General features: G+C 42.7%; 1 protein-coding gene across 2 annotated transcripts in view; it reads left to right on the top strand.

The window, feature by feature from the left end:
• Dchs2 (dachsous cadherin-related 2) overlaps nt 1-13,258 on the top strand; it is a 213,542-nt gene that overhangs the window by 98,903 nt on the left and 101,381 nt on the right. For both annotated transcript variants that reach the window (XM_016003822.3, XM_042279201.2), the window contains exon 2: nt 4,374-4,565. In XM_016003822.3, coding sequence (XP_015859308.1) covers nt 4,374-4,565 — 192 coding nt within the window. The remainder of the gene's footprint in view (nt 1-4,373; nt 4,566-13,258) is intronic.

A 13,258-nucleotide genomic window follows, 5' to 3' on the forward strand; every position in this document is an offset into this window, starting at 1 on the left:
TTAATCTGTGATCTCTATAATGATTAATAAATTGTTTCAGGAATGAAAACTTGGCAGCTGGTGGGATGGTTCAATGGTTAAGAGTATGCTCTATTCTAATAGGAGACCCACATTCAGTTCCCAGAATCTACATCAGGCAGCTCACAATCAACTGAAACTCCAGCTCCAGGTTTTCTGACCTCCCTCTTCTGGCCTCTGTGAGCATTGCATTCTTTTTTTTTTTTTTTTTGAGACAGGGTTTCTCTTTGTAGCTTTGCACCTTTCCTGGAATTCACTCTATAGACCAGGCTGGCCTCAAACTCACAGAGATCCGCCTACCTCTGCCTCCTGAGTGCTGGGATTAAAGGTGTGCGCCACCACTGCCCGGCTGAGCATTGCATTCTTCTGCATAAACCTATGTGCTGACAAACACGAATATACACATTATTAGAAATAATTAAAGTTAAAAATTGTTCCTCATTAAGAGTTGATAAGTGCTATGAAATATTTTATTTTTGTATATTTCCACCCGCAGGTCAAGAAAAGAAAATTATTCTTAAGCATGCTTGCATCTCACTTTATTTAATTACTTTATTTCATTTTGAGACAAGTCTGGCTGTGTGCCAAGTAACTCAGACTGGTCTAGAACTCACTGTGTAGCCCCACTAGCCTGAAGCATACACTTTGTCTGCCTCACCCACACTTTGCTTTGTGCTTGTTTCTTTTTAGATTTTCTTTTAATGTTTTATTTGTTTATTCGTGTGTGTGTGTGTGTGTGTGTGTGTGTGTGTGTGTGTGTGTGTGCATGCCAAGGTTTGTGTGTAGAGGTTGGAGGGAAACTTGCCACAGTTGTCCTCTCCTTCTACCATGTGGGGTCTGGGGAATCAAACTCAGTTGGTCAGGCTTAGCGACAAAGTCCTTTCTCACTGATCCCTCTCCTGGTCCATGTTTGAGTCTTACCGGCACTGTTTGATTCACTCTTTCATGCAAGATGCATTTATGGTTCCTTTTTCTGTGTGAACAGGACACCAGTGCTGTGGTCCCTGAATATGCAGCAAGAAGTGAGGAAAGTGTCACATTCTAGGAGAGACAATGTCATCGATAAACAAATCGGATCTGTGCTGTCATATCTCACAGTTCTGGTGATGACAAACCCTCGCTCTGACAGGGCATTGCTCCTCCGTGGGCCCTGGGAAGACTCTTTCTGCGTCTGGTGCTGTCTGAGTTGGAGCCACGGCGCTCTGTGATCACATTACCACCACCTCGCCTGTCTGAGGTCTGCTTTTGCCTCTCTCACAGGACACTTGTCACTGGGTTCACCACCCAGGAGAAGTGTCTCCTCCCCAGATACTTAAATCAACCCCATTTTGACATATCAGGTGGCTGCTCTTTGATCCTATAAGGTCATATTTACAGGATCCTACAGGATAACTAACACATCTTTTGGGATGAAAAGAAAAGCAGTCCCAATATGTAAACATTTGCTCCAGAATTCAAAGGCCTGGGGGAAAAAAATCACAGAACCAGCAAGGCAGTGGAGGCACATCAATTAGGGAGGAGAGGGAGAGCACCAGACTGTAAGAAATGTGTTTCAATGAGGTGCAATGATTGGTTATGAATACATTCCTTTCAAGACCCTTCAGCCCAAACTCATAAGGGCCACCTTCTCCAGTTGTCTGCAGGGCGCATTCCTAGGGAAGGACTCCTTACCTGACATTAATATGAGGAAAGTGATAAGAATTCTCTAGCTCCCAGGAAGCTAACCACAGAAGGACACTCAGCATCATATGAATAATTTGTAAGTGCCCTAGTGTCTCGATTAAACTTGTGGAAAACCAATCTCAATGAGAATAGTTACGAGTTAGAATAAACCTGAAGTAAACCCATCAGTTTCGAGTGTGAAAGAGGTGAGCGAGAGTGCACCGAGGGGTGGGGAGGACTTTGAGTGTGCTGAAATCAGCTCAAGGTGTGAATGCAGAGATGCAACCCTGGCTGGTCTTCTAAGCATTCTGCTCAGGCTGTGAGCTTGCCAGTACTGGGACCAGCAACTCCCTGCTTTGACATCACTGGGGGGTCTCTAGAGAAGCCTGTGGCCTAGCTTCTTAACTCATCAAGGTTTCCTCCTGAGGCATTAAGGAAGTACTTTTCACTTTCTGTTTTTCAAATTACCTACTTCTCTCTTTATTTTTTCAACAGTCAGTGGGTACTGGGCATTGCAAGCCCCATAAAAATTCTAATTCTAGGCATCCAAGATCCATTATACCGGGAAACGGGGTATGTTGCTAGAACAGGAGGTAAGCATTTCTGGGGGTGGGTAGTGAAGAGCAGAGGGATGCACACTCTCATTTTATGCTTCTGAGCTCAGATTCTGAGCCATCAACACAAACTGAGATGGGTACTCTTTCTGACTTTTGATCCCTTATATTTTTCCCTGCCAAAAATCCCCATGAGAAAAAGCCCTAAAGTGGAAACAGGGAATGTGCTTTCATATGAGCCAAAATACTTGGTTATACATGCTATTAAAGGCTGAGAATGGATTTTAGAATTTATTTTGTTAAATCTGTCTTCGAATGCAGCCAAAATTATTGAGAAGACCACATGGCTTCAGAGGATGTATTTGTTGTCTTTGGGAACCAGTGGTTAGTGAATTATTAAAGGCTGTCAGTGTGAACCAGACTAAGTGGATTTGGATGTGAATCCTTAGTAGCAGGGAAACTTGTGGATTTTCTAGTTCTATCCAGCTAGGGAAGAGTAACTTACAAATATGTCAGCTGGTTGCAGAGGGTGAATGATTTTATCAGAAAGTGTGAGACAGATGATGTGAAGAGACATGTAAAAGACTCGGACAAGAAAAGAAAGCAGTCTCACCTGCATCTGGGTATCAGTGACATGGAGGGCCAGCTAGTGCCTTGTCAGAATCTGTCCTGTGAGTTTTAAGTAGGACATTTCCCAACATCTTTGATGCCAAATGGATTCTTGTGAAAAACATTGAAGTATGCTGCCGAAACATCCCAATGTCATATTACAATTATCTGCTCAAGGCAGTATGCTGTAAGGGGGGGGGGGGGGGCTGGCGGAGAACTGGTCACTGAAAATGTTTAGGGGATGGAGTATGACAATCAAGGGAAGTGTGATAATCAAGGAATCAAATAAATACTTATATCCTGCCGATAAGGAGTATGTCTTTTATGGTAAGTACTGTTAGATGTTTACTGTTGCTATTAATTGGGTTAAAAAAATCAAATTACATTAAGCCTGCAGATTTAGGACTCTGTTGTTTTATGTAACCCACCATGCATTCACTGCACACAGCCTCTCCCTCTACTTGTAGTTACTCCTTCTGTGGTTTCACTCACCTCTGGTTAACTGGCCTGAAAATGTTAATGGAAAATTCTAGAATAAATACAAAATTTGAATAGCTACTCTTAGTATTGTGATGGAACCTTGATTGTTCTTCTCCTATCCAGGGTGACACATCATCTCTTTGACCCGTGTACATTTTCTCTACTTGGCGATTGGCTATTGTTACTTCCTCATTGTACTGCGTGCTCACAGTCTAAGATAGAACTTAACATTTGGCACCGTGTGTTTTCGGCACTCAATATGGGTTTTTGATCTTCATCCCCTTTGGTGAGGAGTATCTAGTGTATGTGTAATCCAGTTAGTTAAATATTTTCGTAGCTCTAGTTGGGCTGGCCACAAGACTGGTAACAAAAATGGCATGTATCGGGTAAGAACAAAGTGCACTTACCCCTGGGCAGCCACAGTTATGTGTCCCTGCGCCTGCGTTAATGAGCAAGGGGTGGCTGACATCTCATCACTGTGTACCTGCTGGACAAAAGAGGCATGGGTAGTCCCTAGTCAATATGGCCATGCAAGGCTCTGACGGGGACCTCCCTTCCAGATAAACCTGGCCTGGAAGATGCCTTTCTCCACTCTAGCATGAATTTTGTCTTGGTGTTGATTTTCTAGAAATCACACACTTTACTTCCTGCTTTTTTTTTTTTGTTTGTTTGTTTGTGTTCACACTGCTGCTTTCAAACTGAGTGGACACACCGAGGGAAACAACTGCCATCTTGTAGGTTTTTGTAGCCATATGAATGTTTATAAATCCGTGTGATTAGACAAGATCCCTCGTGTGTCGTGAGAGGAAATAGGAGCATGCAGGACCTCAGACCTCAGCCTTTTAATTGGAGTGGACCAAGCAAGTGAGGAGGAGAGTTCTCCAGAGGAAGAGGAGAAATGCTGAGGACTGGCCAGGCGGCAAGCTGGCGAGGCGAGAGCTAAGCCACAGCTCTGCTTTCTGAGCAACCTTGGGGACAAATCAGTTACACTTAGCTGCAAAGTATTGCCAGCATGCTTATGGCCTCGCTGACCTTCCTCCTGTCTTACAGGTCAAAGCCTCTGACGCAGACGCGGGGCTCTACGGCTTGGTCCAGTATTCTCTTTATGATGGCTTCCAAAGCTATGAGGCACCTCCGGCGTTCCAGATTGACCCACAGGATGGGCGCATCTGTGTGTCCCAAGACATAGACAGGGAAAGGGATCCTGGCACCTTTGATCTGCTGGTGAAAGCTAAGGATGGGGTAAGTTTTTGGTATAAAACACCAAACACTCTCAAAAGTGAGCCACAGTGAACACATGGAAGCATGGGAATGGCATGGCAGTTAGCTCACCATGTTCCACACAACCACTACTTCCCTCTAATACCAAGTGTTATTGTGTCATCAATACATATTTCTAACAGATAATGACTTCAGAGAAAACAGAACGACCATATACTGTCAATCTTTGATGGCACCCAATATCCACACTGTGTTAATGGTTTTGGATTATCTAACTCTATTTTTTTTTTTTTTTTTTTTTTTGGTTTTTCGAGACAGAGTTTCTCTGCTTAGCTTTGCGCCTTTCCTGGAGCTCACTTGGTAGCCCAGGCTGGCCTCGAACTCACAGAGATCCGCCTGCCTCTGCCTCCCGAATGCTGGGATTAAAGGCGTGCGCTGCCGCCGCCGCCGCCGCCGCCGCCGCTGCCGCCGCCGCCACCACCACCCGGCCTAACTCTATCTTTTAATAATTGGTGTGTTAGGATCCACACCAAAGTGAGACCACTAGCGTTTACCCTTCCTATGATATTTTACAAATCAGGTCACTTATCCTGTTATTTTCCACATGCTAACTAACGGTGGTGGATTGTATTCTAGGATGGGTCTAGAATTTGTTTCTTTATTTTTACTGTTCCCTGTACAATGGCATCCAGCACAGGAGCTGAATGGTTTCGGGTTTCTTTAGGGCTGTGCATTTCCTATCAAGACTGGGCGATTTCCCAGATCCTATTATTGCTTTTGCATTTACTATGTGGGCTGCCTTGACACTAATGATCTTAAATCAACATGTATTACCCTGAAAATAATTCATACAGGAAAGGCAAGATTCTCTCTCTCTCTCTCTCTCTCTCTCTCTCTCTCTCTCTCTCTCTCTCTCTCTCTCTCTCTCTCTCCCTCTCTCCCTCTCTCCCTCTCTCCCTCTCTCCCTCTCTCCCTCTCTCTAATTTTTAGAATGGCCAGTTGATGCTCTAAGTGATCCCAAAGGTGACTATTGTTTTTTCCCTGTTTTGAATATAAACTCCTTTATATTTGAAATTGAATATATTTGATAGTGAATATAAACTCCTTGCTATTTGACAGATTCAATACACTGATGACCTTATAATTTTTTTAAACTTTTTGTTTTTTATTTTTTGTGTGTGTGTGTGTGGATGTTCTGTCTGCATGTCTGTTTCTGCACCTTGTGCATGTTTGGTGCCTACAGAGGCCAGAAGAGGGCATGGTGCATTGGATTTCCCTAGAACTGGAGCTACAGATGGTTGTGAACAGACATGTGGGTTCTGGTCCTTTGAAGAGCAGCCAAGTGCTCCTGACCACTGGGTCACCTCTCCAACCCAAATTATCATTTGGACACTCACACTGATGGAGCCTCACACAGCAGAAGAACTGTTGATTTGTTTACTATGCCTATGTAAAAACAAAACAACAAAACCAAACCAAAACAACATCAACAACAAACTCTTAAGCTGCCAGATAAAATACATTTAGAAAAATATACAAATCATAAATGTGTGGCTCAGTGGATATTTGAAAAGTGGGCCCTCTCAAGGAAGCAATGATAGTGTCTCATGAACTTTCCCTGAAATTTGTGCCCCCCCAACTCCAGTCCCCGCCCCTCTCAGCCCCATCCTAAACTTCATGAGTGAGCCCTACCTACCTCGAACATCAAACTGGCTTTTAACTTTCACTGAATGGAAGCATACACCATGTATTTCTGTGCTTCCTCCTTTGCTGAATGTTATCTGGGAATACCAGGTATACTGTTGCATGTGACTACGATCCCCTCATCCTTATTGATCTGCGGATATAGTGATTAGATCATAATTTTATATATTCTACAATGGATGGTCTATGTTAGGATATTAAAATAGTCTTTCTACTAATACTCTTTCAAACTAAATGTATTTTAGAAACTGAAACCTAAATTATAAAAATATGACTATTAATGAAGTAACATGCAATGTTTGACTACTTATGTACATTGTATAATCTTTAAACCAGGTTAACTGTACTTACCTCCACAAACATAGCATTTCTTCTAGCTTTATGAAAGTGTGCCACATTGACACTGTTTATAGTTACCCTGCTGTGTGAAAACACACCAGTTTCCTTCTACACGACTTTAACTTGGACCCCATGATCACACCCATCACATCACCCTCATCCCTCAAATTCCTCTCAAATATTGTAAACAGCATCCTACCCTTACTTTGTGAAACAACTTTTTATATTTCCCATGTAAACAAGATCGTGTGGTACTTATCTTTCTGTGATACCCTTAGCATAATTTTTACTTTTTACTTTAGCATAATTTATTCACTACCATCCATATTGTCTCAAATGACAGCTCAGGTTTCCTGGCTCTTGATGATGCCTCAGGGTCATCTTCACCTTCAGTAGCCTTGAGCTGATGAGCACACGTTTAATGGTGACCATGGTGCCATCCTTTGTGGTCATCATGTACACCTCCTGCAGGAGTGGACTTCAGGGTCTCTCCCAACAGTCTTGCTTGTGTCTGTCACCTTTGGCCACTTCTCCCCGCCACCCTTGCCTAGCCTCTGTTTTCTTTTCTTGGACCTAGGTGGTTTTATCTGCCCCTTAACTCACTATTCATTCCCAGAAGGATGGGGCACTACAGAAGTCACCCTCTAGGTCTTTCCCCTCTCCTTAGAAGAGTTGTAGCCCATGGCTCAGCACCATGGCCACCAGAATACCATATGACTGTGAGATTTAAGTGGGAATCTCAGTCCTCACCTAATTGCTGCTTTCTTTCTCAGAGGAGAAACTATGTCTGGAAATATGGTGGTTGTATGAATATTTGCTTCCATAGTTATTGATAGTGCCTAAACAGAGTGATAGACGTTTGGTAGTCCAGTCTGGATATAAGCCTAGTCCCTTGTGTAAATAGATTGCTCCATGTGAATGTATTCTGCCTAAAAGTATACATGTCCCTTGTACTCTCATGGAAATGGCCAGAAAACAGTTCCTCCCAGGCTCTCATCTGGCGGCCACTGAACTTCAAGGTGAATTTGACTTCCTCCTAAGTTTGGTGGCCAGATGAAGAACCATGAGTCTATGTAGGGGTAGAAATGTCTCTGCTGGCTATGCATACACCGCAGCAAAAGTCACTGGATGTCCATTGCCTTGAACCATCCACCACAGCCTAGAGAGCATCATGCCTCAGAACTGAATCCCAAACTTCAACTTTATTCCAGATACCCTTTCCTATTTTATAGATGTTGAGTTCATGACACAAGCAACTTGTTTTGTCATTCAATTATTTGTCCACTAAAAGGACCAATCCATAGTCTCAGAGTGAACATTGAAGGATACAATTAATCTTGGTGAAGGTGTGGAGCACAGAGCTTCTGCCCTCTATGTCCTTTTAGCATCTCATGGTTGGAGTAGCTCATGAAAGCTATTAGGCATCTAATAGCTTCCTGATCTTGCCCCTGTTTACACCTGAAACTGCCCACAACATTTCTCATGTATGCTTCAGAGTGCACACACAAGAAGCAACATAGGCTGACCTGGACGTTTGTCATTCTTCAGTGACAGGATCCTAAGTGGAAAGGACAAGAGATGAGAGAATAAAGGACAGTAATGTTTAGGATCAGGAGGTCTTGTGCAAGCTCATGGCTTATGTAAGCAAGCTTATTAAGAAGTACAACATCTCATATGTTATTCCTAGGGGCAAAATGGGATGTAGTCAGTAGAAACTATCACACAATGGGAGAAGTCAGGGGAAAACTCATCAAACGATGTTGTACACAAGAAACAAATGATATCTCAAGTGCATCACAGACCTAGCACACAATAGTCTTGGGACTGATGGGAAAAGCTGGATTCTCAGGCAGTAAGCAGCTACCCCACGGCCCAGCCCCAGGCCTCTACCGACATTGACAAACATATTCCTCCTTTTAGAAGAGAAACTGTTTTTTCTCCACACATGAGGACCTCAGGGAAAGCTTTGCATCACCCCAGCCCTCAGCATTATAGGTGCAGTATATGAATGCCTGCCTGTATGTACACACACACACACACACACACACACACACACACACACACATACATGTGTGCAAGCAGATGCACATATGGGTATATGTCAGGTTAGTCAATATCCTGTGTTACTGCATAATCTTCATGAAGTTCTGTAATAAGCTCAGAGTTTCAACGGGGTAAATGTTACCTCTTTAATAAACAGAGCAGTGTTAACTAGCAGCATCAATTGCTCAGAATTATGTCTTTAAAAATGTTGGCACAGATGGAGATAAAAATTGATAATGACTAAATAGCTAGCCCCTAAAAATGATCTAGACCACATTCATAGAATAATTAAATCAGGTAAAGTATCTTGGGTTCAAGCTGTGGAAATTCTGGCCATAACGTGTTTATTTAAAAGAATAAACTGAGCCTTGGCATAGGTCCTTTTGTTATTTAGAATCAGTCTGACAATTTGTGGTTTCCCTCAGATTCTTTCTCTTTCTAATAAATGACCTGTGTGTCCTTGGTAGAAAATTGCTGAAAATCCATTTGCAGGTGGTTCTTAAGAGGATTTTATCTATTGATAGAATAATTTTTCTTATAAAGCACCCTGGACGCTCTGTGCATCTTCTCTCCTGCTCTATTTATCTTGGTGATGACTGTCAACATACATTTTGTAGTCCCGTCACTTCTCCTTCTCTACTGACACCACAGCTAACGTATCCTATTTTTGCGGCTGCAGTGATTGCTGTTTATCTCACACGCAGAGGATGCTATGGAATTATAGAATGGAACCAATTAATTGGATTGGCAGTCAAGTTATTATCTAAAATTAAGCTCTACAATTTAATTATACCATGCTTCTGTCTAAGCTTTGTATTGCTTTTTTCTGATCCGTTCTCACAAACAAAGCCCTCATTTTCTTGGTGTGCATTTATCATTCTCTGACCACTTTTGTTACATCTGGAATTCTATAACTGAAATATGTGTCTGGAAAACAAAAATAGATTTCTACTTGATCTTCCTACTCAAGGCTTAATGAAGAGTTTTGACAGACACTCTAGAGAGTAAACTGGCTTAGCCCCTCACCACTCTGTGTCTTCATGATAAGAGCTGGCTATTGGAGTTGGGATCCATGGAGTATGGAATACAGGTGGAATTGCAAACAAGCTTTCTGAATAAAGGAGTGTATCTATTTACATTCTAATGGCTTATGTTAGTTTATCTTATTGCCTAAAAAGTGTTCAATTGTCATTTTAATTGTGTGTGTGTATGTGTGTGTGTGTGTGTGTGTGTGTGTGTGTGTGTGTGTGTGTGTATGCATGTGAGTTCAGGTGACATCAGAGACCACTGGACCATTCCCCCCCAGCCTCATATTCAACTTCTCATTCTAGTCTTTTGTTTCACTGATTACTCATTGACTTATATGAGGATGGTGCAGTTACCCAGTGTTCCAGCTGAGGGCCAAACCTAAAATGTCCTTCCAGCCACGCATTCAAGGATTAAATCTGACATGCCGTGACACCATTCTTCTTTATTCTCATCTCCGAGAGATGAAGCTTCCCCATCATGATTACCCCCCTTCTTATCCCACTGTACAATTCAGCTGTTGATTTGAATCAGTGTCACAGTCACTATTTCATTCTTTAAATTTATTTGCTGTTACCTAGCAAGTTCTTCATAGACTCCACTTGGTTGTTCCGTTATTTTCTCCCTATGACGGGAAATAGCCTGTGGTCCTAGAGATACTGATCCTTCCTACTCAGTAAGGCCAGGAACTGCAGTAATTGCAGTCCTAAGGTTGTAAGATGGCTGCCTTTCTGTCCTAGTTACTTTTTTATTGCCAAGAAAAACAAATGACCAAGGCAGTTTATTGAAGAAAGTGCTTAATTTGGGTTCATGGTTTCAGAGGTTAGAGTCCATGATCATTATGGCAGAGAACTTGGAAACAGGCAGACAGGCATAGTGCTGGGTGGGTAGCTGAGAGCTCACATCTCCAACCATAAGCACCAGGACCAGATAGCTAACTGGGAATGGCAGGAGTCTTTTGAAACCTCAAAGCCCAACCTCAATAGCATGCCTTTTCAAGGCCACACCTCCTAATCCTTCCCAAATGGTTCCATCAACTGGGAACCAAGTATTCAGACATGTTAGCCAATGGAGGTCCACTCAAATCACTACAACTTCTAAAGCCTTTTCTATTCCTTTCTCCATTGACCATTAATTCAGTCCTGAGCATCCTGTTTCAAGAATATGTTAATGCCACCTGGTGAGAATGAGACCACTACCACAGTTTTTGAGCCAAGTTTGAAGCAAGCTTTAATTAAGTTTTGGCCAGAATGATGGACTCTGGCTGGGTCCATTCTGGGGTTCCCAGAAAATGGTGACAAGTCACATTTGACAGAGGCTCATAAAGGCAAACCCATAAGGCTATGTATTTCCAACCAGATCCAATCAAGGGCAAGCATTCATCTTGATGTACTTCCTGCCTATGTACCTCCTGCTGACCAAGCATATCCGGTGCAGTTGGGTCAAGCAAACTTGTTTAGGGGAGTGAAAACATGTGGCTTGTTGTCTTCCATAAACAACAGCCTCCAGCATTTCAGGAAGTATCTGTCCTTGGCCAAGGGGCTTACAGGTTAGAGGCTTTTTTGTTTTATGACTCTCTTAGGTATATTCATGAAAACTTAGAACATAACTCTAGCTCTCACAAATGCAGTACAGATATCCCTGTTGGTCACTGTCCTGTTTCAAACTCCCAATCACTTAAAAATTCTGTACCCGGCTCATCTTGGAGTCTTCATGCCTATTGCTTTGGTAATCAGCCTTCCTTCACTACAACAAAACATCAAAGATTATCAGCTTTTAAAGAGAGAAGTCTTATTTTAGCTCATGGTTGGAAGGTTCAAGTCTGTTAGAGTGGCCCTATTCTTTGGACTTCTGGAAAGATGAAAAACTCATGATGGTAGTCCATGTTTCCCCTCATGCTAGGGAAAACGAAGAGAAATAAGCCAGCATCCTACAATACCCATTCAAAAACACACCCCTCGAGGCCTGAGGACCTCCAACAAGCCCCACAGTCTGAAGCCCCACACTACCTCCCAACAGCGCTACCCTGGGGACTAAGCCTCGAACACATGGTCATTGAAGGGACTTTCAACATCCTAATTCTAGCAGCTAACACTCCTTACCAGGTTTTTGAGGTTTTCAGCAGAGGCATCCAACCCCGGCTCCTCGCATCTTGACTTTCTCATTTGCAAGGATCATCACTTCCTCTGAAATTTTGATTCCCAGCACACTACCTTCTGATAAGCATTTTTATCTCCTGTGTCACTTAGCTCACAGGAATCCCATGCACCCAGGAATTCCTCTTTGGTAAGATCACTGAAGTATTACATATCATTAAAGTCACCGCTCCGATGCAAATTCCCTTCTCTAGGAATTCTCTGGTAAAATTCCAGCTCTGTCTGAACTCTGCTTTTTCTGCTCTTAAAAAAAACACTCATATTTGAGGGGAACTTCCTCTCCTTCCTGCTACCCATCTCCTCCCTTACCTGGTGATCAGCTTTGTGCTCTGTTAGCAAATCACACTGTTTGCATTAGAGACAAATCCCGCCGAGTCTTAGGGTCCATGCACCCCAGCCTGCTCTAGAATGTCATCCCTATAGTGACCTTTTCTTCTTCTTATATAGTTGAATTTTTCAAATTCTTTTAGATGACTCCCATAGAAAACCTGACATAACAACAACCTCTCCCTTCAAAACCACACTTCTTTTAATTTCATACACCTTCTTAGAAAACCATCTACTTTTCTGTCTATGCCATAGCAAGTAGATTTGAAAGAGCTGTTTCTACTTCTCATTTGTCAACTCTCTCTTCATTCTCCACCCCCACCTTTCTCCAAAAACTGGTTTTATCAGAGCAATTATAGCTGTGCCACATCCTGGGTTCTCGGTCTGTCCATTTCTATTTTACTCGGCCTCTCAGTTGATCTGAAAATATCCTTTGAATGCCGCCTTGCTTGGCTTTTGTGATACCCAGCTCACCAACCTTTCTTTAGCAAGATGGACACTCATTTCTCTTTACTTCTGCCCATGAAATATAGACTGAAATGCTCTGCCTTAGTGCACTAAGATGCAAAGCACCGCTCACTGAGTTAAGAGTTGTGGAGGACAGATATTAATATTCTACTGCTTACGAGTCCCATGATGCAAGAGCAAAGAGAACAGAAAGTAGAAAACTGACAGAGTAGAAATAATGGAAGAAAAATTTCCATGTGTGCTGACTGCCTCAGGCAGCCTTCCGGGCGTCCCATAGTGGATGTTTGCAAGCTTAGAGCTTTTTCAAAGCCCTCTCGAGGCTATCCTGTATTTTCTGTCCATTTATCTCCACATTCTAAATCCTTCTATCTAATATTTCCTGCTGCTCTCACTAAAGAAAACTCTGGGGAACTGTGGGGTTGGTGGTTAAACGCCCCACAACATACTGTTTCAGAGCCTTGGGAAGTGAAGCAAGTGTGCTTAGATTTGCTTTCCTGTCGCTGTGCCCTGTGGGAGGCTGGTTTCCTAGCATGCTCATTCCGAAGAGAGTTCTATGATTCAGAAAGAGTGAGTGCAAGCTCACAGGTTAGCATGACTGCAGCCATCTGGTTCCAACTTCATCTCAAGACAAAAAAATGTCCTGTAAGACTG

Source organism: Peromyscus maniculatus, chromosome 6 (assembly GCF_049852395.1).
Source record: "Peromyscus maniculatus bairdii isolate BWxNUB_F1_BW_parent chromosome 6, HU_Pman_BW_mat_3.1, whole genome shotgun sequence".
NCBI lineage: Eukaryota > Metazoa > Chordata > Mammalia > Rodentia > Cricetidae > Peromyscus > Peromyscus maniculatus.